Source organism: Pterocles gutturalis, unplaced genomic scaffold (genome assembly GCF_000699245.1).
Source record: "Pterocles gutturalis isolate BGI_N339 unplaced genomic scaffold, ASM69924v1 scaffold45092, whole genome shotgun sequence".
In the NCBI taxonomy this organism is placed as follows: Eukaryota; Metazoa; Chordata; class Aves; order Pterocliformes; family Pteroclidae; genus Pterocles; species Pterocles gutturalis.
The window spans coordinates 1-25,741 of NW_010111957.1; the positions used below are offsets into that span (position 1 = coordinate 1).

The following is a 25,741-nucleotide window of genomic DNA, read 5'->3' on the forward strand; positions in this document are numbered from 1 at the left end:
GAACTGTGTGAGCGGGTGTGTGTGGCTTTTTTATTTTTGTTAAAAATAATAACACAACAAGAAGTTAACTCTTCAAGCAAAAGCAAAAAGAAAAGCAACCAACAGAAGCACAGACAAGCACTGACTTCAGTGGAGCTGCAAGGCTGAATTTGGCTTCAATTCCGTGAAGTACTTTCAAAGCAGGAGCATACTGCATACAAATGAGTGTTAAATAATTCGCATCATTAAGAGAGCTCTGAGCAGCTCATCTGGACTTTGAAAAAAGCTAAAGCAAATGTACATTGTTTGAATACCATTAGGGACAGTCATTAACTAGCATTAAGACATCTACAGTATCAACACTTAGTGCTGTAATAAGAGACCCATCCTCCTTTCCAGGTTATTTTCCTTATTGATTTGTGGAATTTCTTACACAGAAGCTTTAGAGTGCCACAGAGCTCAGCAATTCACGTAGGAATACCCATTAAAGAACTATACAATTACTTCTTTTTTATGTAGCATCTTTTAATTTTGGTTTTTAGAAACATAGTCCTATTTTTTTGGTGTAGATACCATAGACAATTTAAACACCAGTGTATATCAAGGAAACAAAGACACAGACAAATTGATTTATCTGGGATGACACAGAAGGACACAGTGTAACAGAAATAGACTAAAGGGTCTGGATGCCCAGTTTCCTGGTTTAACCATTTCACTTGATCAGCTCTAAGCACAGCTGCTGCAGGCCTAGGGTAAACTATGGCCTCAAAGCACAGCTCAAATACTTGAAAACATGTCTCAGGAGTAGCAGGGACAGTATAGAACAGGTCAGGTGAAGAAAGCAAGTTGTGCAAGGAATCAAAGGTATGATATAGATTAATGTGTTTGAAAGTATTCAGCTGCCAGAGCTGCAGGAGTTGAGGAGTGATGGAATACTGAGAGCTAAATATGTGTAGCAAAGTGCACAGGGGGAGGCAGGGGCAGGCAGGGGCAGGCAACAGCCAAAGTAAAGTTGAAGGGGAGCTGGAAGGAATTTCTAATGAAGGCAGAAATCATTCTGGGTGACTCAGAATATTGGTATTCACAAAGAGAATTGAGAACAGGCAAAAATAAATAAAGCTGAAAGCAAAACCCAAAGGCCAAATCCCTCTCAATAGCCAGAACACTGATATAATCTGAGCAACCAAACAACAGGTCCTTGTGAAAACCGCTCTGCTACTTCCTGCACACCAGCCTCTCTGCACGGCTGGTGGTGGCTGCAAACAGCGCCCGCTGCCCAAGCCAGAGACCCTTGCAGGCTGCTGTTGTACTGACACCATTTTTCTTGCAAAACACAGCTGCGGTGGTCTCCCCTCCACACCCCCAGCCCTTGGCTTCCGCGTGACATCTCAACTAGCGCATTGTGTAACTTCACAAACTTCCCTTGAGCCCCGAGCAGTTCAGCTCGGCTTTCATTAGCTGCCAGCTTTTGTACATGTCACAGGCATATACATTGGTCACTGACACAGACTCAAAGTCACAGTGTTTTATTTGAGTGGATTTATGCTAGCCAACTTCCAGATCCTGCTGCCATCAGCCCAAAATTTATGCAGGCAGCATTTAACTAAAAACCCAAGTTCTAGAAGTTTTACAGTGAAGACTGAAAAACAGATTAATGTTGATTTTTTGATACAAGTGTGATGGCTTCTTGCCTTTCTTTTTAAATTTTTCATTAAAGAGTAGTCAAAGAAGTTACAGTTACATATATTGGAACTGAGATCAGTAAGAGTGAAGAACAGGAAAGACTTCCTGACAGTGAGATCTATTAGTCAATGGAGTCGTCTCCCAAAGGGGGCAATGGGAGCACAAGAAGTGCTTTAGCAGAGCCAGCATTAAGTGCTCCAAGTGATGCAGCCAAGTCCTAGAGGATTGCCATGAGACACAGGGCGTTCAGCAATGCAGGATGCCTGCCATTAGCCTGCTAATGCACATCCTGGCTTGGCCTATTGCTGTTTGGGAATACCTCATTGACTTAAAATGTCATTAACAAGAAAATATTAGAAGACAATTTTCTAATGGTAGGGGCGGGCCTTCGCAACATGGCTTCCCATTGCAAAAGGTGATTATTAGTGGGGAAGAAATGAATGGTTTCCATTAGCATTTGTATTAGGATTTATTCATTAGCCTTTTCTTAAAGGACTTAAAAGTAAAAAATACTAAATTGCTTGGATGCCCTCTCTGTTTCTTTTGCCCCACAGAAAACGGCCACTTTCCAATCCTTGCTAGCATTACCAAGTAAATAAAAAAGTAAAAGCCACCAGATACAAAGGGGCTTAAGAGGGAGAATACAGATCCATAGTTTCTTTACTCAAAGCAGACAAAACCAAGACACAAAGGAGATGCTAAAATTAAGGGGAAAACCAGCCTTATAAACATTTCCAGGAGGAAGAACATAATAGGGGGAAAAATAAACTATTTTACACAGGTTTTAATGACAGTTCAAAACCAAGCACTTGAAATGTTTTCCTCAATCTTCTGGAGAGTATACGCTGCACTGGGTAGCAGGAAAATTGTTGCAATGGTTCAGAAGGTAACTTCCAAACACACTGGATTTACACTAACTGTAACCTTAGTACTGAATGTCCAGGGTTTGATGTTCACTTTAGCATCCTCATCAATCACCAGTACAGGCAATGAGCTTTAGATCTGCAGTAAGAGGAAGGTCTGCCCATGTATGGTTTGATATTTCTAACATTTTGAAGAGATGAAAATCCATTAAGGGTGGGACAGAGAGAGGGAGAGGATTATTTTTTTTTAATTTAAAGCAGACTCACCAATGCAACAACAGAGCCTGCCTACACTGTTGAATTTGACCTTTGCCTCAACTGCAATCCTTAATTTATTCAGAAAGATTTTAAGACTTCAGGTGACTGATACAATAGGAAGTGGGACCTGGCAGAGCCATTTCAGTGTCTAATTCATTCTCCCATCCCGAGTCCCTCAGTATCAGAGGTTCAAGAGGAGCAGTGCTAAAGCAGCTGTGCTCCAGAGAGTCTTTTGAGAGCCAACACTAGGACACCATACCTTTAAAGACCAATGACATTTGGCCAGTTAAGTCTCTCAGCAAAAACTCTTGACATGAATCCACGCTTCACCTCATGCCAGTCATTCCAGCTGCTGGAACAGTTGTGTGGAATTAGCTGCATCAACAGAAAGCAATTGGGTGAAATATCTGATGTCAGTGGCTCAACTCGCATTACCTGCGTCTGTCTGTAACCCAACAATTAGATCCATCGTTAGCAGTTTAGTTAATTATAACTTAGAACTTCTTCAAGCATAGACTTTGCACAAGATTTTAAATGACTATAATTAACTATACAGAAAGCCTGAAGTGTCTTCTGGACCATTGTTAAATTTTTTTTTCCTTTTGCCACACTGACAGCAGAACTTGGTTTCATAAAGGAACTGGGCTACAGACTGAAAGAGAGGTACCTCCTATAGCCTGATAATCACACAGAGAAATACCTTTTATAAAAAAGAAAAAAGGCTTCAGATTTTTTTATCTTGACTAAGAGATGCAAAAAGGAGTATTACTCTAACCTCTACTTGTTTAGTCCCACACTTCACATTAATTACTTCTTTCCTGTCTCCCACTTAAAAAGCTTTTTGCACTCTCCCCAGATTACTGCTGTTGGCCATTATCAGAGGTCTGGTACTGACAGCTGTACCCCAGCCTGAACCAAGTACATTAATTTCAACCAAAAAGCAGAACACAGAATTAGTTCCAGAAACACTGCAACTTCTTTAAAAGATACAGAGAAGGAGGGTATTATCATGCAAAGACACTTTTCCCATTCAGCTTTCCAGTGCCTACCTGCAAGATGAAAGCATTATGGGAACGACACCGCGTGCAGAAGGCTCTTTGGAACAATTTCTGGCAATGGGCAGCATCATGTATCTTTTCCTACTGCTTTTTGTTTTGCTTTGGCCAAAGGAAAGAGGGAGCCCTCTAGGGGTAGAAACACAAAGCCCTGAAGGAGTATTCAGACACCTGCAGAACATTTTGCCTTTTCCATACCGAGACCCTCCTGTCTTACCTTGAGACAGGAGCAGTTTCCTGACATGGGCAAGGACTCCAAATCTGTAGGTCTATGCAGACAAGTCAGGCAGTGCAGAAGAGGGTCACAGAAGTGTTCACTCCACAGCCTAGAATATGATGTGGGAAGTAAGTCTCTTTTCTATTTTTGTGCAGTCTTTTTCAAAGAAAATAGAACATCAAACTGCAGACTGAAGTAATGTAGCTAAACTGGCCCACCATAACATAGCTAGTTTTTTTTTTTTTTTAGGCTATGCAAAAAACGTGGTTTTGCCTTACTATATGCCTCAAGCATATAAAGAACTCTTGTATAAAATGAGCAGGTTTCTGTTTGTCAAGGCATGTTCAGAATATTTCTTTCCAAGAGCTACTTCTATTTGAAGGCTAGATAACAGCTGCACCATTTAAACATTTAAATATTTTCTCATTCTAATGAGAACTTAAGATTCTTTCCAAATAGCCCAACATAACAACATGAGAATGAGGCAAACCCAAACTTCAAAACATTTTTAACTCCAGTAAAAAAAACCAAAACAACAAAAAACCAAACTAAAATGCAAGTATCAAAAAGCATCTAACAAGATATTAAGAATTAGTTGCAGTGCACAGGTAACAGATTTTGTTAGATATCCAAAACAGAAAAGTTCAAGAACAGCTTAACATTTTGAAAAAACAAGTTTGTTTTTTTTTTTTTCACACAAGGGATGTTGACTGTAAGACACCCACACAGTTACATATGCAAAACTGCATTATCAGTTTGGTTAAAAAGGTAAATATCCATAAGTCTCTACATATAATTTACAAGCAACCTTCTGCATGACATATTCAAGATTATGCTTGATTTCTTAAAAAAAAATTAGAGACTGTAACATGAAATCCAGTAATCTGCACTAGAGCTACCTGAATAGCAAACTTGATCTAGTTGCAGAAAATGTTTTCTGTGGCCCTCGACAATGAGCAGAGACCTGAAGTTTGCATTACTAGAGAGCTTACATTTCTTAAAGTTCTCCCAGTCTCCGAAGAAGCACTCCTGCTCACTCCACTTCCCAGGTGTAGAGGATGGGCATTTCCACACTGATCTGGTAGAGCTGAAGAACTAATTTCTGCATAGCAACCTCCAGTAAAGTTGCCTAGAGAACCTGGATGAAACCAGCAAGAACTAGTCAAGGTAAACTGAGCAGCTCTACAAGAATTAAATAGCCCTCATTTTTGTTGTCACAGTTACTAATTCAGGCTGAAACAGAAACATCTGCCTCATCACCACTGTTATTTCATTACTTTTTACAGTCTAGGAAATGAGCAGCTACAGATTTTACAGCACATTGTCTGCAAAGAAACATACATCACATGGGGGTGGTCAAACAGGACATGAAGATTTGTTATTCCTTGCTCAAACAATTCAGGTGGATAATGCTTCTGCGTCATGAACCCCATCAATGGCATCTAGGTTTAGCTTCATGTAGCTTTAAATCAAAGTTTTACATTCATTTCTGTGGGGTTATTGATTGCTTCTTGCTCAAACCCACCAGCAACAGAGACTGCAGATGACTGATATCACAGAGCAGAAGGCTGGCTATGAGCCCCATGTTGAACACATGGTCTATTGGAGATCCGCTAGATGAAAAAGAAAACATTCACGAGTAAGATAGCACAGCCAGCAAGAATCAGCAATGTCTGGATTTCACTTGCTACTAATCAAAAGGAGATAGTAAAGCCAATGTTGGGCACCAGCAAGGAGAAATGCTAGTGATGGCCAGTCCTGTTCTCAACTGCAGCTGGAACGGGCTCAGATCTACAGGAAGATGGCACCCTTTGTTAGGAAGTACCAAAGATGCCTACAAGACACTGGAATGATTTTTTTCCAGCTCTGTGTTGTTATCAGCACAGAGTAGCTGTGGTTGTCTTTGGATTGTGGAGTTACCTCGATGATGGATTTCCATAGTTGCTTTACATAATCACGAAAGAACAGCAACTGTTAGCTGTTGCTTATGCTCCCTGGTGAGCTAAGTGAATCACAGGCTAGGAAACTGCTGCTAAACCTAGTCAAGCAGCTCTCCAACCTACACTTTTCTGAGAATTTGCTACTTTTCTAGGGATTATTACAAGTGAATTTTAACCCCTGGAGTTCTTACTCTTAAAAACCAAACCAAACACCAAACCAACAAAACATTTAGAACCATGAAATGCAAGATATTTTCAAGAGATTTGAGCTTTGATCTTAAGTAGGATCAAGTACACCCACAGCATCTTGAGCAGAATCTACCTGATGATTAATTATGGTTATCCTAATTTTTGCATTTCAAGGAATACCTTATCTGCTTCCCTCTGATGAAGTATCCTCTGGTCTTACTAGATTTTTATTTTGCTTCTTCACTAGGATAAGTACAATGGCATATAAACAAACTGCCTAAAAGACTGCATCTGTCAGATCCCCAAGACTGTTAAAGCTTGCTTCTTGTTGAGTCTCTTATCTCTGTCCTGCTCTCCTTACATCTTCCTTTCTTCAGGATATGGACACCTACACTTCAGAAACAATCACACAGATTAGCTTAGCTTCCAAGCCATCCTAATATTTTGAAAGTTACCATCCATCTGAAAACTTTCTCTATGTCCTGTAGTAAATTAACGCTAACCTACTCTAAGAATTCACTGTCCATCCATCCATTTCAGTGGTTAAAGACAACTTCTTTAACAAGTATGCAAGTAAACAACAAATTGTCACAATCTCTGCTGCAACAGGGTCTTTCAAGTCATTATCCCATTACTGTAAGACATTAGGTAGTATGCCAGACTTAAGCTGCATTATTACTGTCGTTAGCTGGCAAAAAGAATGAAAGAAAACTTAGATCAAATCAATGAATTAGAGGTATGCAGTCCGTTTCTAAGATGGTTTTAGTGACATCTTTTCAAGTAAGCATGCTCTGTGATCCCAAGGATTGTTTCTTTCTAGTGATTCCACTGGTCTCTTTTCCCACAAAGGCCCTATGGAAGAAGGCAAGATTTGGGGACAGGGTAACCACTCAAAGATCTGCAATATGATCATTGCGGTTACAGCTACTTGAAGTATGAGAATAAAAAATACATTGAAGAAAAGAAACCAACAATGCTTCAAATCACTATACTTTATTAATACTTCAGAAACATCAGATCCTACAGTGGAGAGTTCTCATCCCCACCTGTTTCCAATCACTGCTTTGAAAACAACTTCTTGCAATATGCAAATAGATACATGAGGCACTGTGTGAATACAAAAGTGACAATACAAAAAAGCCCCAACAATTAAACCTCATGCAATACATACATATATATAAAAATAGGGTAATGTAGCATAATACACACAAGCACTATTAGAACAATCCATGTAAATGAATGTACAATATGCATAGCATTTAATGATCAATGACAACAGGTTTCTGACCTGTGCACAAAACCAGTCAGCTTCAGTAAGAGTTGTAAGATACTAGATAGCTGGTTAAGCCACAGTTTATAAAACCTGCTGTACTGCAGCTTTTCTGCTCAGGGTCACAAGTGCAGATTAGCATACAAAATAAATAAGGACTACGATTCTACAACACTTGGCTAACAGCTTCTATTTCAAAGTCACTGGCCCTCTTACTTTCATTCAAGGTTCATTAGCCAACACAGTGGCAAGAAGTGTGCCTAAAGCAACAGTTCTGCTCTTATACTATTTTAATACTGATAAGAAAACATATTTTTAGGTCAGCAGGAGTAGTTACAGAGGTCTAACTTACTCCTAAATAAGCACAGGATTGAAGTTATCGTACAGAGCAGACACTGAAGAATTACACTGAGAGGTTGATTAGCAACGTGGTATGCTGCAGTTACCAACCTGTCTGTTTGGTCAGCTAGGGCAAGAAAGAGAACTGAAGAGGTGAATAAAGTTAGAAAGCTTTTTTCCCCCCCACTCTAAACAGTGCAAGTGTTTGGAAACACAATCAGTCTACAGGAACAAGGAAATACAGAGACAGGAATATTTCTCAAGTCCTATATTCAGGATGAGAGCTATGTTACCTGAAATAAGCTTACGTATTCCTATGGAATAACATGCAAATAACAGGATTTTCTTCTTACACATCCAATACTGGTCAATGCCAAAGAAACAACAGTTGTTGTAGTCTCTTCTCTTCCTAACTGACATGGTACTTTCTACATTCTTGATGTTGCAGGTCTCCAAAGATCAGACCACATTCACTATGAACACAGATGAAATTAAAGTTATGAAGTGGCAACTAAACTGACTTAACAGCCAATGGAGTTTACAGGCTAAGAGACAGCATTTTGGGGAGGAGGACTGAGAAGAAAATTGGGAAGAGAATATGGACAAGACAGAGCAGGACTGACTTTCAGAAGAGGAAGCTAAAAGTACTTGAAGTTAAAACTTTATAGTGGCCTTTTTTTTTGACAGTATAAAGTTTTAATCCCCAACAAAAGAAACATCTTGCTGTTATTAAGCACATTGAAAGGAAAAAGAGAAGACAAAGCAGCATTAATCATCCAGTATTAAGAAGAATGCCTTTTAACAAAGTTAGAAAGGGCAACATGAAAAAAAGGAAGTCATGGTATTTAACTGCCCTGAGAAGGTCCCCATAGGATCTCTCTAGTTTCCTAGCTATTATCTCTTCATCCTTAGACATCCAAAAGGAACCATCATCCCTTAGACAAAAGGACAAATAGTTCCTGCAGGGAGCAATGGTCACACCTTCCAGCTCCATTTGCCAAAGGGACAAACCTTCCACATGCCTAATGTATTGCCACAGAAATCATAATAAACTTCAAGAGGTGATCCGCTAGATCAGGAAAGACTGATGAAGTTGTTGTGCATGGAAATCCAGAACCATTTAATAATTAATAAATTCAGTACTTGCTATATTAATATCTCCTGGAAATTAGTAATCAGGCTTAATAGCTGAGAGAAAATTCAATAATCATAATTTAAGTAGTCACAAAGCCCAGATACATTCAGCTCTTTAGAAAGTTAAACATATCTTCTCTTTTCAGACTAAAAAGCACATATCAACAACAAGACATGAAACCCTGACTGAGAGGAGTTTGTTAACAAAATAAAGCAGACATTACAAAGCAGCCAAATTCATTTGCTTAAAACAGTGGTTTTAAGCTGACAGTGCACTGCCAACTCTTCTAGGTTGTTTTTTTTTATTCCATTGTTTGCATTCCAAGAAGCTTGAAAACATTTCTTTTCCTATTGATTTTGTCCTCTTCTGTTTGACAAGAGCTGCATCTTGCTAAATTTTCTGTGCTGCCAACACAGCTGTCTTTTGTTTATTTTTGTGTGCACCAGCAGCAGCATGCACAGCTTGGAAAACATATTAAACTAGCAACATGGAACAGCTTGTGGGGAAGGCTTGTGAGTGTTCAGGCTCTCATGGGTCACACCAAAACAAAGGTTTTCTCTGTAAGATTTTGGTTTCCTGTTCTATCAGAGCTGAGGTTATCACAAAAGCCTACCAGTTCATTTTAAGGTAGTATTTTAAGAAGTGTTTATGACAGACAGGTGTTCAGGTCCAGTCACTCATGTCTCCATTTGATTACTTTTCAGCTGGCATGACTGATATAAATAGAAATAATTTTAGATAAAGTAAAATCCAATAAATATATTAAAAACAATCAAAACATGCAGAAAGTGGCTGGCTTAGCTCTTAGAGCTGCCAACACTGGCAAACAAATACTCAACAGGGCTGGCTGCTTTAGTGGCTCGATTTAGGAAAGCAGGGAGGACTAGCCTCTTGGCTTTGGTGCTGTCAGTTTTAAAGGTTACAACTAGTTTAGCAGAAAACCCATCACTTTCCAGCACAACTGTTCAAATGCAATCAGACCTGCGATAAACGTGTGTTTAGAGAGAATACATAATTCAGCATAGATTTTTCTCCTCCAACCCTTTTCCTGAATGACATTTTGTCCATCAGGAGCTGTTTGCTCCTCAAAAAGGGGGAATGGACCATTACTTCCCAGTAGGATTTTGTCTGACGGCACAGACCCAGTTGTAAAGGGGACAGTAGTAACAGAACTAAGCAGGGAAATTTAATTCAGCTTAACCAAAGCTAAATTACATATGAATCATCTGCAATCTGCTCTGTTGTGGCTAACATCCCCCCACCTTCTCCCTAAAGCATTTGTTTGATACTTCAGTGCTATAAGAATAGAAATAGACCATGTCTGGTGCTGTGCATTAAGTACCTGCCTTCACAATATGAGTTATTTAATCAACAGAGTCTCACTTACATAGAGTGGAGCTGCAATCTTAATTTACACTTTAAGCAGCTCAGCTAACTGTCTCTGCCCTTTATAGACTGAGGGTATTTGCTGGTTACCTTTTGAGCAATGCCATTTGGAACCCCCTATGCGCCTGAGCCACTTGTTTTGGAAGCACCTTTTTGTTAAAGGATTGCCGGGGAGGGAAGTTTCAACCCCAAACAGCTGCTTTAAGCTATCAACTGGAAATTAGTTTTCCAGAGCAGACAGTCAACTTATCTCCAGAATTCAGAAAGCAAGAGAAGCACTATTTCCAACATCCAAAAAAAAAATTTTAGTGGCTTCTCATGGCAGAAAGCTAATAGCACTGGAAATGCTTTTAAAAAGAGCAGTATCTCATCTGACTTTGAATTCAGATAAGTGTCTATTAAATGCTATTAAAGTCATCACTGTGATTAACACTATTCAGCTGCCAACTCTGCTGTAACCACTCCATGCCCAATTACTCATCTTGAGACCTCACCAGCCGTATTGATTCATTAACACACTTTGTGGCATTTACTCACAGCAGCAGTCGCACAGTGACCAGTAACTGCGTATCCTGAATGCTCCCTCTTAGCGCTACTTTACACCTAAGGATGTTTAGAAAAATCCATTTAGTAGCATTAGCTTCCAAGACAGTGTTGAAGGGTCACAGCAAGTCACCCCAGATGCTTTTACTGTGATTTCTTCCCTGGCTGTTTGAAGACAGAGTTACCACATCTGAGTTTTACCTTTTTAATGGGTGTTTCTAATTTTTTCAAGCAGTGGTATTTCACTCGAAAGAACTGACATTTGTAGCTCTATTTTCCAGCCCACTTCCTTTTTAAAATAGGCATTAATAATACTTAAATGCATTCCTGTCTCTCTCTTTCACTCCTCCATCACTCAGAGGGTGGATTTTACTTCATCTCCCTCTGTTCTGAAAATTTTCCTGCATTTCTACCCTCTGTATTCTCAAAAAAAAAAAAGCCTAAAACCAACCCCTCAAAAAATGTAATTTGTAAAATTGTAATTTTGCCTGTGAGAGACCCAGAAGACTTCACTGTCTTAGGTATGTTTCTTTGAAGGAGAGGGTGGGGTAGGGAAGAAAACAGAAAGGAAGGGAAGGTAGAAGTATGAATTACCTATAAGCAAAAGAGATGCTGGATACTCACTAAGCAGAATGACTAAAGCTATTTTTCAATCAAGCACAATACAAGAATTTAAGCATGCCCTGTTTTAAAAATGCAGGCTCCTTTAAGGAACAGTTTTTTTGATGCTGGGTACTAAAATGCAGCAGCAGACATTCTTTTGGAGTCTAGTAAAATATGAAAATACTTTCATTGAACATTTCACTTGAATCCTTCAGCTAACTTCTACAGCTTCCAAGATTTTGGCTAGGCTCAAGAATAGCTTTTGTTGCAGGCCCGTCAGAAAGACAACAAGGAAAGAGGCAAATTAGTGAATTTGTCGTTAGACAATCTGAGATTGGTGGACAAGTGTTAGTATACTGCAGATGACACTGGGAAGGCCCAGAGAGGTGAGAACATTCTCTCACCCAAATTACATACTATTTTTAACCAAAGGAGGGAAGTAAAAGAGAACAGCACAGCCAACACCAGAAATCTACAAAGTTTTAAGAGGAAAAAGAAGAAAAGCTAACATAGCAGATTAGTACTGTGAATTCAAAACATAGCACCAGTCCATATTTTGGACTATTTAGTTCAACTTAATACCTCCTGCTAGAGCTTCTTCCCCCTCTCTCCTTACCACCCATACTAGTGACACTTCTTGTAACAGCGTTATGTATTACAGCTGGTGGCTTCTAAAATTAATATCAAAGTCACAAGTGAAACAAAAATTGGAGGTTGCCTTGCCATCCCAAGGATAAGACCATCCTGATGACCATTTTCAACAGAACTTTAAAAGTGCACTTGCAAAATCCATACTTGCATCCTGGGTCATACTTTCATCACTGGTTTAACATCAAATTGAAATGTTGATTTTTCAGTTAAAACAAAAATTAAAAAAAAAAAATCTACAGGTTTCGATCAGGCTGTCAAGAATAGATAAGTCATCTCCAAAACCCATTTTTCCCCCAAACAGTATTTGGAATTTTACTGTAGATGACACATTACGACTTGTGTATTTATTCCACTGATAGGATACAAACTGCCATTTTTGACCCAGTTACAACTCCTATAGACCTGACCAGACTTTTTAAAGCTATTAAGAAGTCTCTGAAAATTAGAGAAATAATTTTTATCCCTGCTGATATCTATATGAGTTCCCAAAGACTATTTCTACCCACTTACATCTCAAAGAAATGAGGCAGTAGGTCATTCAGAATGAAAACACCTGTATAAAGGAACAGCTTCTCAGGATGCAGAATTTCTTCCCTAAAGCATAGCTTGACAATTAAATTTTTTTTTATTACCACAGGAAGCCTTCTAAAGGCCCATTTCACTTAGCTCCCATTAAAAAAAAAGAAATATATCAAATCTGAAACTAAAAGGATATTCTCACATAGCTGTAAGTATCCATCAAAAGACTTTAGACTGTTTCCTCTGTAATGCAAATCTGCCCCAAAAAGATTGAAATAAAAGGGTCATTACAAAGAATTCAGCTTGTTCAGTTCCCTCCACGTTTCAGTAAATTTGGCAAATTTCAGAAACTAAACCGTACTATTAATTTACCAACATTTCACACCTCCCTGCATGAATACACTAGCTTCCTTCTCTCCTGATAAACCTCAGATAGCAGTGACATCAAATAATTCTGTATGATTCTTACTATATTAATAATGAGAACTATTTCCAAGACACCAAGAGGCACTAGTGGTCATCAGAATGTGGCATGACACTGAATATCTGGGTTAGAAATCAAAGAGACAGGAGATGGCAAATCCAAAGGGATTACTACACAAGTCTAAAGGCTTCCTTAACTGAAGTAGGTTCACTCCAGAAATGAACACCTACCCTACCAGGCTGCCATCACAGAAAGCCTTCCTCACATATTTTAGGACAGCAAAATCTAGGATGGAAAAGTGCTTGCAGCCTTCTCAGAGGAAAAGTGCCTGTTGTTGCATAGCAGAACAAGGAAGTCGCTGTCCGAGTTGCTATGCAGTGAGATGGCAGCTCACTGAGGAGTTTCTATGTTAAACCATACGATCATCCCTAGTAATCCAGCAAAAAACTCAGGTCACTCAGGTAACCTCATTGCCCCGTGCTAGCTAACAATTCAAAGACAATATGGACATAAACAGTGCTGCTCTGTTCTTCCTTTTAGCCATCTCAACTCTTCCACCTAAATTTCCTCCCCATGCAACACTGATGTTCAACACATTTTAATCAACAGGACTGACATATTGCAATGCCATGTGCTTCTAAAATTAGGCATACAATCTTGCTGCCAGATGTAAGCACTTCTTGTTTAGATACAGAAATTACTAACACATTTACCATTGAGCCTTCAGATCTTGTTGAGTCCTGCTAGCCAGGCTAACAAGGCAAGACAAAACACGACCAGAGGCTCCAGCATGTAATGGATATAATAGCTGCACAACAACACATTCATTAAGATTCTTTCATCCTCACCTTAGCTTCACATCTCCTTAGAAACTTATTTAGACCCAAAAAGTTCATGAAGTATGGCCAAATTAACCATGTACTAATCAAAAACTGTTACTAAACTGTTTCTAGTTTGTGTTACTAAATTTTCTTGTGAAGGTCAGAAGTGCATTTGTTCTTAAATGAAATCCATGATGACTCAGATTGTTACTTTATGATTAACGACAGCTTTTTGCATGGGGCAGGGGGTAAGTCACAGTAAGTATTGTGAAGCTTTTATTACAAGCCACATTTGGCAACGATGAAAGAGATGTTTTTTGAAACCTAGTTCCCACTAAAATAATTCACAAAAATTAAACATTTAAGTGCATTAAATATTAGTATTAAAAGTCACATTTTAAAAACACTATAAACTGGCTCATTAGAATATGATAGGAAGCCAGCAATCCTTGGGTGAAATATTTAAGGCACTTGAGGGTAGTCAGTTTTTAAAACCAGCTAATAAAGACATAGCCACTTTTAAATTCTAATTTAAATAAAAACCACACCAAAACAAAGTAACACTGCAAAAAATGCCTCCAACTGTAAAGTTCAGTAAATAAACAAATAAACACTTAGAATAAAAATAAAATTCTCATTTGTCATAGTACACAAAAAAGTGGCATAAACAGAGCATATTTAACTGCTAGAGCATACATACTGTAAAGATCTCTCTCAAATACAACAGCAAGGGTCCTTTCTTTTCTGTTTGTCAAATAGCCAATAAAGTGTGTTTGTTAGGGAGAAATAATCCAGTGCAGTTAAATATTAGATTCCAGTTTATAAACCAGAGCATCCCAGAAAGCACCTGATTTTTTTATCATTTTGCCTGGGATATTTCTAGTTAGCTTGCTTGCTCTTTTTCTGGAGCATTGTTTCATTTTCTCCTCTCCATACACACAAAATTAAATGTCTCTGTTTGAATAAAGAGGCCGCATCATTCTTGTAATATCATCTTTGGTACCAAAAAAAAGCAATTTACACAGCATAAAGGTGTCACTCAGTCTCTTGCACACCAAGCCTGTTCCTACAGACCACACACAGTAACAAGCTTTTCAGTGACGGTGACAGCTTCTCTCCTCCCAATCTCCAAAGTAACATCACCATTAAATACAACATACAGCATTCTTCTTAAGCGCCAACTTAAATTTTCACTCAGAATTCACAAACAGATATTCTCACCCATTAGCTTATACATATTATGGTTTCTTACCACTTCTTCCAGGGTAGAAGGATATGACCAGCAGCCCTGGGACACACTTAGAAATCTGCTCCCAGAGATTAAATAGCTGTACAAATCTTGACGTCTGCCCAGTGTTTTTTGAAGGGAGGGGGGAAGGAAGGAAAAGACAAATGGGAACTCAGTAAAAGGAGTCTTGCCCTTCTGTCAAATGTTTGCCCATTTGTCATTTTTTTCCTGACAAGTTTTGCCTATTGTATTAGAGGCTTCTTCAGTGGAAAGCAGTTCCTTATGTGAACTTATTTGAACATTCTGGATTAAGCAGATGTCACTGTGTGGCTGCTGCCTCACAGCCGAGGAAATTAAAGGGTGAGCGTTGCGGATCATCACCAGCCCCAAGGCTCTTAGGGTCTCTGAGACAGTCTGCCAAGATGTCCTGAGGATCCCTCAAGAACACCACTAGAACTGTGATGTTATCACTGGATCCATTTTCCTTTGCAGCAGCCACCAGTCTTTCTGCTGCTTTGAGCCCTACTCCTTTGGTTTGCATTAAATGATCTAGGACCAAGTCTACAACCTCATATGGCTTGATAGCATCAAAGAATCCATCGCAGGCTAGGAGCAAGTAATCTTCAGAACCAGTCAGCTCAAATGTATCTCCATCTGCATCACCAGAGATGTAGGGTTTCTGACATACGTCACCTAAGATAAACAATCAAAACAAAGGCTTTATTATTTCAAATGTAAAGTTACTTCTTCACCCACCAGTTGCTTTTACCATCTTCAAGGATAGTCAGATAATATTCCAGAGGTACCCGACGCAGGATAACAGTGAAAAGCTATGGAATAAACACAGAAGGCCTTTGTTCCTTTAAGAACACTTTGAACCTACCTAAATACTGTGGGTTTCTAAGGAGTTACTCTAATTCATGCTTTCCTAATTTTGCAGGGAAACCAAGGAAATTGTTTCGATGTTTTTTCTTTCTGAAATATATTTGTGCAAGGAGATAGGCCTTCATTTTGCAGGTACGGCTCTTGTAAAGCCTTCAGAATGCTATGAAAATAAGCTTTTTCTTAGCTATCCAGGTATATAGCACAAAGCCATAAGAGTCTGCTCATTGTGTTTACTTCAACAGTTTCACATGGAGATACTTATTAACCATGGGTTGCTATTGATCCAAACAGTATTATACAAATTTATACTGATTTGTTTCCACTCATACATTACAGTTATCTACTGTACTCACCCCCAAGGTCTTTTCTCTTTTTGCCCAATTAGGCAAGTATCAAAATAAGCTTGTTTAGTAAGATTCTGGAATACAACAATTCAAATGCCCTAAATTACTAGATATGTGTAATTTGAAAGAGGATGCGGTGATCTGACTTAAGAACTGCAGTCAGGAGAAAGATATATTAATATTAAAGCAGACCAAAAAAACACAAAGCAGACATTCAGACACATGAAGAAGGCTACAGGAACACTTATTAGGACTGTCATGGATAGTATGTAAAATAAAACAATATTCTATGCTACGTTTTTCATAAAACCAGTAAGATTATATAGCTGCAAGCTATACAAGTTATACACCTGTAAGCTAGCCTTATGGCAAAGACAGTAAGAGTGGTTTACTATTTGGTCAATGCTGAGCAAAGCATCATCTACAGTAAACGTACAGTCTCAGATGGAGTGCTTTAATCAAATTTAATCTGAACTATACTAATTCTGATGGTTTATCTTACCAATTGCTCTGGAAACAGCCAAGGTACCATTAACCCGCCAGCAGTCCATATAGGTTACACAACCACCCAGAGTCTCAATACGTGCCCTCTCATCCTGAAAAACAGCAGAATACAATTTTTGTACTAAAAGCCTACTGACCTTGTCATTATCCTATCAAAGAGGAAAAAAAAGCAACAAAACCCAAAACTAAGAGCTGCTTCACCTTCTGTATTTATACTATGAATATAGCAATCACACATATCAGAATCTAGCTCAGACACATGTACTTAAGATGACTAGAAACAATTTGCCTACCTCCCAACCATACCATGGCTTTTGTCCAGAAAAAGCAGAGTTCTTAAGTTTTGTTATAATCATGTTCTTTCCCATATGGATGAGTACCCTTCCTGCCAGTTCTTCCCATCCCATACAGCAATTGGTAAATATATAAATATTTGGAATAAAATACAAGACCACTAGACTATGTAACAACAGCATTTGCATTGATACTCCTTTAAGTACTTCAGTTATTACAAATATTCATGCTATGAAGGCAAAGGGTCATGCAATGCTACCTAAACTCGCAAGATCCCCACCAAATTCTATGGAAAAAAATACCTGTCTCCTTAAAATACATAGAAAATGCAAGATGATACTTTAAGCCAGTTAGACCAGTAGATTATCAGTAGCTTTTGAATGACAGTATATTATGAAAGACTTGCATTATGCTAACATTTTAAATAGCTATTAATCTCAAATTAATAAGTTCATTTAACAGGTAGCATTAAATTCACACACAAAAACATCCCATGAAGTCTTTAATTACTACAAATTTTGACAGTCTGAGCAGGAACTGAAGTCAGGACTACCAGTATCATAAATACTTTCACAGGGGCACTGTTGTAGGGATCACCTTTTCAAGACACAGGAGTTGATGGAAAAAAAATAAATTGTCAATTCTGATTACTACCATACAATAGAAATAATTATGTAAAGCACCAAACACTTAAGAAGGCTTGATTCCAAAAGGTTTCAAGATTTTGACAACACACACAAGAGAAAAAAAAACAAGTCAGACTCACTTCTCTTTCTGGTTTGTGAGGTTCCATTAATGTCACAGCTTTTCCTCGCTGCACAAGCATTACCTGTGAGTCCCCTAGCCATGCTATGTGTAGCTTGTTCCCTACAATCAATGCAGATACACCTGTTGTACCACTCCGCAGCTTCTGTAGAAGAAAGTAGATACGTTAGGTGAATATTCAGCAAGCCCTACTACGTTACATGGCTATATTGTAAATCTAGGTTTAATCACATTTAAGTGCAACACAGTAGACATGACAATCATCATTCAGGTGCAAGATATAAGACAGATTTGAAATAACCTATTTACATATTCCAACATGCAGATGGCTAATACTGCCTCTGTTATGTTCTTCCTTCTCTGCTATTCATTCCTAAACTGATCTAGGAGACTGAGGCCTACAGAGACACACAGAAAAGCAAGAGGATCTAAATTTCAGCAGTATGAACATTTCACAAACAAACACAAAAGTCTCCTCAATCCCTTTCACATTTCTCTACCACTAGAAACTATAGACACCTTGCTCTGCATACATCCCCTTATCCTTGGGTATTTAAATAAGGATGTCAACAAAGGAAGGAACTTAAGTGTCCCAAATTCCCTGTAAAGATTAGTGAGAGTCAGACCTCATGAAGATGCCAGTCTCTCTTTTGTATCTCACTGACAGAAATGAAGATATTAACGATGAATCATATTAAGTTACTGCTGGAACAAAAGAGTGCTCAAATAAACTATTATAGTAAACCATCCTCACATTATGTAGATTTGAAGAAAGAATGTTCATCACATCAACTTGATTCAAAGCTGATCAATAAGCTTAATTAACTGAAGAGTCTGATTTAAATAATAAAATACATTTTTCATCTTACAACCAATTGTGACATTAATGGTGGGACAAGAAAGAAGAAGACTGACTGTATTATCAAGAAGAGAGAAACCTCTTTTACAGGCAAGAGGTAAGACAACAGAACATCTAGAGGCTGCCTAATTTAGGCAGAGAGGCAGTAAAGAATTCTCTCAAATAATTGGTATGTCAGGATCATTTAAACCACTTAACACTTCTTCTCAAATCATTCATCTTGAACTTTCAAGCACCGTCATTTTGTTTTTCCCCAAAAAAAGAAATAATTTGATCAAAAACCTTTACATGTAGCATAATTTCATAAAGATGTCAGTGATTGAAAGAAACTGTACTGCCAGAATTTTCTGGATAATACCATGTTGTCCAACAGTTCTCACTTATTTAAATACAACAGAACTAATCTCTACCCACTCACCTCTCTTTTGGCTTTGAAAAGAAACATTTCATCTGTCTTCTGGAAAGAGCATTTCAAGGCCTCAGCTGGATTCTTAACAATATCTTTGTGCAGCCCAACATTTACATGCAAATGGGTTGCTGAATAATTGGCAGCATCCACTCCACCATGGCCATCAAATACCGCAAAGTAAGCGCGATCAACGTCATCCTTTTGCGGGGAGGGAGAGAGAGGAAGACACGTAAATGTTCAGAAACAAAATAGCTCACAGGCCAGTACCAGCAAGCAAAGATTCTTTATTCTGGGCTTTCTTAACATACAACATTGCATAGATAACGGTAATTTGGTTTACCCATGTGCAAAATGGATAAAATGGGCACTTTGCAGGGGAATTGCTTTTCTTTGTTTGCTGTTAGTCATTTAATACCCTTGAAAATAATCTGGAGTTGAAACAGCAGACAGTTGGTTATGTAGTCCCACTGCAGCTTCATTAATTGGCACTTGTCCTTGTTCAGCTGCTGTTCTCCTCCCTTCTTTTCTTAGTATATCAGTTACCTCAGTCACAAGAACATTATAACTCCAGCAACATAACACTAGGTTAACTTGCTGTCTCCCTATATCACTTATGACATGAAACCCAAAGTCATAAGATCCTTCTTTATCAGGGCAGTAGTTAGCCCCTAGCAATCTGAGTCAGTAAGTCCTTTCTTCAGCAGAGACACGATAAATAACTTGTGGCAACAAATTCTTACTGTTTCACAGATCGTCCATCACTAGGTCATTGCATTTATAGGAATGTTGAAAAGCTAACAAACTGGCCTCCTCAATTTTGTCCAGACTTACTGATAAACCAAACAGCTGATTAAACTCTGGGAGCAGAACGTGGCGGTCCTCCATTTTCCGTCGACTGTTACGGATGGCGTGGATGGAAACAAGCAGGAACCGCTTCAGTGGTCTCAGTGGTGGCAACTGCTTCTGCCACTCAAAGCAAACATCCCGAAGCTTGTTAAAGAAGCAGCGCTGCAACGCCTCTCCATCCAGCACTGACAGCACAAAGACAAAACAATAAGTTGTTTGCCCCATTTTTCGTACATTACTCCATTCTTTTGGCCTATCATTCCTTCAAGTTTCTTCATTAGAGCTACATCCACACATTCAGCACTCTGCTTTTACAGGCTCTGCAAGAATTAAAATAGGCTCCTGAGAATAATGGAGAGAAAGTTCCAATGGAAAACAGCATAACATTAAGGATAAGAGCAGCTTCTTTGCTTACTAGTTCTCTTTCAAAACAAAGCGTTATCAAGTAGGTGATCACATTACAGAAATCATAACAAAGACCCAAAAATCAGATGGTCATATTAGACATAAATGGTGTTACTATATACGTAAAATGCACAAGATATAGTGGTAGGAGTGCATCCTTACCAAAAAAAAAAAACCAAACCAGGAATAATCAAGCAGGCAGAAAAGCCTTCAAGATAAGAGATTGCTGTTGTCTTGGACACAAGTGTGGAAAAGCCTTAGCCTGGCTTTGGGTCAGGTTATTTCCTACTGAACCACTTCCACTGAAATAACAAGTAAGTCTGAGAATGTTTTGCTGAGGTCAATAGCTCAACTCATAGTTGAGCTGAGCAGATTAGAATTTTAAGCTGTTGTCTTTATCTTTTTAAATACACATGGTTGTAGGAGGTAGAGGGACAGAACGCTTCCGCCGCTTTCCTGCTTTGTCATTGCAGAGCAGAACATTGGGAACACCCATTGAGCATAGTGTGAAAAGCTCTGGCCAGACACTCAAATCCTTTTCTGGATAGGTCCCAAAGATCAATTAATCCAAACTTATTGTTCATCAGACTGAATGATTTGGTGTTTGACATTGTGTCTAGCTTTGCAATACAGTCTCTCTCAGAACAGGTAATAATTTAAAGTTGTGGTTTTTGAGAAGGAACCCTGCCTCCATACTACATCAACTAAATTAAAAAAGATTGAAAAGATTATCTATAGAGCAAAAATAATTTGCTGGCCACTAATATGTTTCCTAAAGAACTGCAGTGCATGAACTCTTTCCTATTTCGATTTTATCCTGACTCCTGATAACATTGCTAGCATTAAAACTTCCCCAGAATTCCTTTTTATTACTCCTGGTTCTCAATCATTTCTTTTTTCTCAGCAACACTGGACAACCAGCTTCAGATGCATCTCTGGGCTTGGAGAATTGAAAGCTTAAATTTAAACACCGATCTTTGATTAGCAGTCACTACACATTAGACAAAATTACTTTTGGTTTGCTTAACATGCAGGTGTGAACAGGCAAGATATTAAAACCTTTAAATATTAAGTCATCCCATATACAAATATAATTAAATAGGACAGCATCTTAGACAGCCTTGTCTACAGCTATTAGTTTACTTTTTTGTAAATGTCTTGACTAATACTGGCCAGAAGTCTTGGACGCACATTGCTGTTTAAATATTAAGTTTGTGAAATCTGGCACAGAATTTAGTATCTTAACACCAGAAATTCTTCTGCAGTATACCACATCGAACAGTGGGACTCATATAGGCAGCACACGTTCACATCTTGGTTTTATATAATCCCTTCTCTTTAATTCCAATAATACTTTTTTGCAGAGAGTTATTATTGCAATGCAGGAAGAGAGTCCATGCTGTGCTGTAGCAAAAGGAACACTTTTCTTCCTAGTTGTACAGTTAAAATGATGTAACAGGAATTACAAGATAGGGAAAACAACCACAGTCCAAAAGTGCAGAGAAATTAATGCCTTTGAAGTAGATATTCCTTGCTGAGAATAGGCAACGCAAGTACCCAAATTTATCAACAAGGAGTAGTAAGAACCTGAACAAAGCCATGCTCTAGCACTGCTGCCTGTACTCCTTTATTATCTTACAGTTGCAGTGATCTAGCCACACAAAACTCTTATTTGCCAGCTCCTCATCTCGGGCAGTCCTGCTCCAGGTTAGGCTAGTGGCACTGAAGTCTGCATGATCACTCACAGACCAACCGACACAAGAGGACACAGAGCACAGCAATCAGGCAGTCTGGGGAGACTGAACTCACAATGACTGGAAGAGGCACCGGTGGGAACTGCTGGAGGCCTGCAGAACATACTCGCAAGCTGGTTCTACACAGATGTGCTTGGAGGCTCCAGCCCCAGCCCAGCCCGGCCAGGCTGAGCCTCCGCACAGCCACAGCTCTGGTGGCAGGGGGCGAGCTGCCCCAGCTGGGTGAGAGAGGGGCTCGCTCCTACCTTGGCAGCAGGTTTCGTGGTGTCCTGCATGCTGCTGCTCACATGCCCTGTGAATGCGGAATCATTTCTCCCTGCACCAGAGGAGAAGAGGCAGGGCCTGTGGTTCAGACCCCAGTCAAGCTGATACAAAGCCAACTCTTCCCATGGAAAGTGCTGGAAACTTGCTAAATCTCTCCAGATGTATGAAGGCTACAAACATTAAGGCAAGGGATGAAATATTCAGGGTGCAGCAAGACTTTAATTAATAAATTAATCCTCTTTAGCTTGGAAAAGAGGAGACTGAGGGGTGACCTAATCAATGTTTATAAATATGTAAAGGGTGAGTGTCAGGAGGATGGAGCCAGGCTCTTCTCTGTGACATCCAGTGATAGGACAAGGGGCAATGGGTTCAAACAGGAACACAGGAGGTTCCACTTGAATATGAGAAAAAACTTCTTTACGGTGAGGGTGACAGAGCACTGGAACAGGCTGCCCAGAGAGGTTGTGGAGTCTCCTTCTCTGGAGACATTCAAAGCCTGCCTGGATGCGTTCCTGTGTGGTCTGATCTAGGTGTTCCTGCTCCGGCAGGGGGATTGGACTAGATGATCTTTCAAGGTCCCTTCCAAACTCTAACATTGTGATTGTGTTCTCCCTCCTGCTGTTTCAGACTTGTAGGTGAATACCGAAACAGGCTTCAGGAAAAGTGTCGTATCCTGATCATTATCAGAGCTCTGCTTGGAGATGCATCCTCTGGGGCTTTTTAAGTCATCCCAGGGAAACAGAAGGGTGAGTATTTCCCCTTACAGGATAGACTAGTTTGCCTAAGACATCTCTCTTCTCCATTTTTTATCTTCAACTCTGCCTGCATCCTGCTCAATTTAAATTCTTGGCATTGGGACTGAAGGTTTGATGAAGTCTAATGTTAAACATTTCAGCATGTAAATGTGTAAATGCAATAGGACCATCTGTTACAGGAGGCTCAAACTCAGAACTGGGTCACCAAGGCCTCGCCTCTCTCCAATTCACTCGGACAGGGGAAAATGCAGGCATCAGGCAGAAGACACGCAGCAGGTTCTTCATCCCATCTTTATGGGGGGAGGGTGGGGAGAGAATAAATAATTGATAAAGACAAAGACTACTGAGAAACTTGCCAAGAGAAAGATCTGGAGTTTCAAGATGTTCAGGTTGTGGAGGGGCCACAGGTACCAAAATCTGGTTCCCAAGAACAGACAAAAGCAAAATGGATTATATGGATTAATTTAAGGTGTTAGCATGGCTGCACAATAACAACTGTGATGATGTCAATGTCAAAACATAGGAGTAATTAGCTAAGGTCAGTCTACCAAAGAGAAAAGGGCACTTCAGAAATATAAGAGGTTATCGACTTAAGATATGAACTGAATCAGTTCAATTTAATTATTCAATGAGGAAAAGTTCTTAACTAGTTCAGTTCAGAAAGTACAGTGGACAGAGTCACTAATAATTTTTAGGAACAGAAATTCTCTTCCCTTTCCAGCAAGCCAACCTACACGATCAGTCCAGGGCTCCAGACACCACATTTGCATCTTGCCCACAAAACTAGCACAGCTACCTTTCAGAAACTACAACACCCACAGATACCCAGCAGGAACAAATAAAGTTCTGTTCACTGCTGCTTGCCAGACAGCCTAACCAAATAGTCTGGGAAACATTTCAAAACACGGAAGTCTTCCAACAGGCAGCCTCTGGGAAAACCACATAAGGAAAAAAGTATACTTACAGGTGAATCTTTCCTCATCTCCTTCTCCCTCTGTTTCCACACTTTCCTGCTCAAATTCAGTCAAGTCTGTTTGGAGAACTTCATCAACTGCTGCATGGATCAGCGATGCTGCAAGAAGTGGAGAAACACCTCTGCTGGTAAGGAAAGGAAGGGAAAGCAAAATAAACTGCATTAGTTTAAATTGAGCTATAACCTCACTATTTATGGCTGGTGACCTCAGAATTAGAAAGCATTACACACGATCAATAATTCCAACTTGATTAGCAACTAGTAGAAGAAACAGTGTTCAGTTTTTATTCACACAAATCTTTAGTAAGATCTTCAGTTAGACAACTGCCTTCTCAAGAATGCAAAGAGGAAGAAGCATATGAATCATATTTCCAAACTGTTGCCTCACACTCCAGCTGCAGATGGTACTTCCTTCTCTTGAGCTCTCTGATGGGAACTGCTACCTTCAATTACAGCCTTTGAACACAAACATTTTGTTTCTACTCACTACACAACATTTCTTGCTTGCAGTCAACTGTCTCACCACAGACAGTACCGGGATCTCTGCACTGTGGTACAAGCAAATCTCCAAAAAGGTTACTTCAGACTCCAGTTCCCTTCTGTCCACAAGAGAAGTCATGCTTGGTACTAACCTACAGCCTTTTAACACTCAGCTTCTCCTGACTGGAAGTTCCACGAAGAAATCATCCAGGAAGAAGGTACAAAGACTTGGCACTGGGGACTAGGCTAAGAAAAGATTCCAAGAAAATATTCCACTGAAGCTTTCAGGTAATCATCTAGAAGACAATAATGCTACATGATCTACACACACTCTCCTCTTTACTCAATGCTTTATGCAAGCTATGTGCTTTATAGGAAGCACATACTTGCTACACTGCTTTTGAATCTGTAAACAAATAAGCCCTATCCAACTTTAAAATGGGGCTACTAGAAAATAACTTTTATATTCACTATATTCCCATGGCAGGCACTAACAATTACAGTACATAACACACATTCCAGGCATCTTCTATGAGCACAATGAAGAATAAGCGTGGATGTCCATAAAAAGCATTTTATCCATTGTTCATGGAGTGTTCGATACCCACAAAGCATCAAATTATACAACCAAAAAAACCACATTAAGGCACCTGCAGCATGTCAAGGACAAGACTTTGTTTTGTCAGGAAACATTTACAAAGTCCTGCATGAAACTGGTCGGCTACAGAGTAAGAAATGGTGGAAGCAACTGGCCTCTGCAGATGTTCAACAGAGATGACTGGTTTTGTGCATACAGCTGAGCGAGGAGGGGAAGACTGAGGTTTTAGAGCCCAGTGACACCAAGCTGAAATGCATTTTGCCATTGTGTTTCTGAAAGAGAGGCCTTGTCATATCCTCACAGCCATAAGCGAGTACCTCCTGCGGCAGCAAACAGAAAGCATTGTGTTAGTCAGCAGGCTGCTAACAGAAGCATGCTTTATGCTACGCATTCTGTAGCAGCAATGGCCTACTTTAATGAGTCATTTCAGTACTTCAAATACATGGCAACGTGTTTGCAGTCCTTTCAGTGCTAGCTGCAGTCATCACATCAAGGGAAGCCAT

At 39.4% G+C, this 25,741-nt stretch overlaps 1 protein-coding gene across 1 annotated transcript; it reads right to left on the minus strand.

Annotated features, from left to right (window-relative positions):
• Positions 1-15,422: 15,422 nt before the first annotated feature.
• PPM1F (protein phosphatase, Mg2+/Mn2+ dependent, 1F) lies at positions 15,423-24,366 on the minus strand (the record flags this gene model as incomplete). The annotated part of the gene is made up of 6 exons (XM_010073875.1): positions 15,423-15,796; positions 16,835-16,928; positions 17,897-18,040; positions 19,173-19,361; positions 19,995-20,194; positions 24,152-24,366. Coding segments are annotated over 6 exons (1,216 nt in total), but the record flags the coding sequence as incomplete, so codon positions are not given.
• Between the last annotated feature and the right edge of the window lie 1,375 nt (positions 24,367-25,741).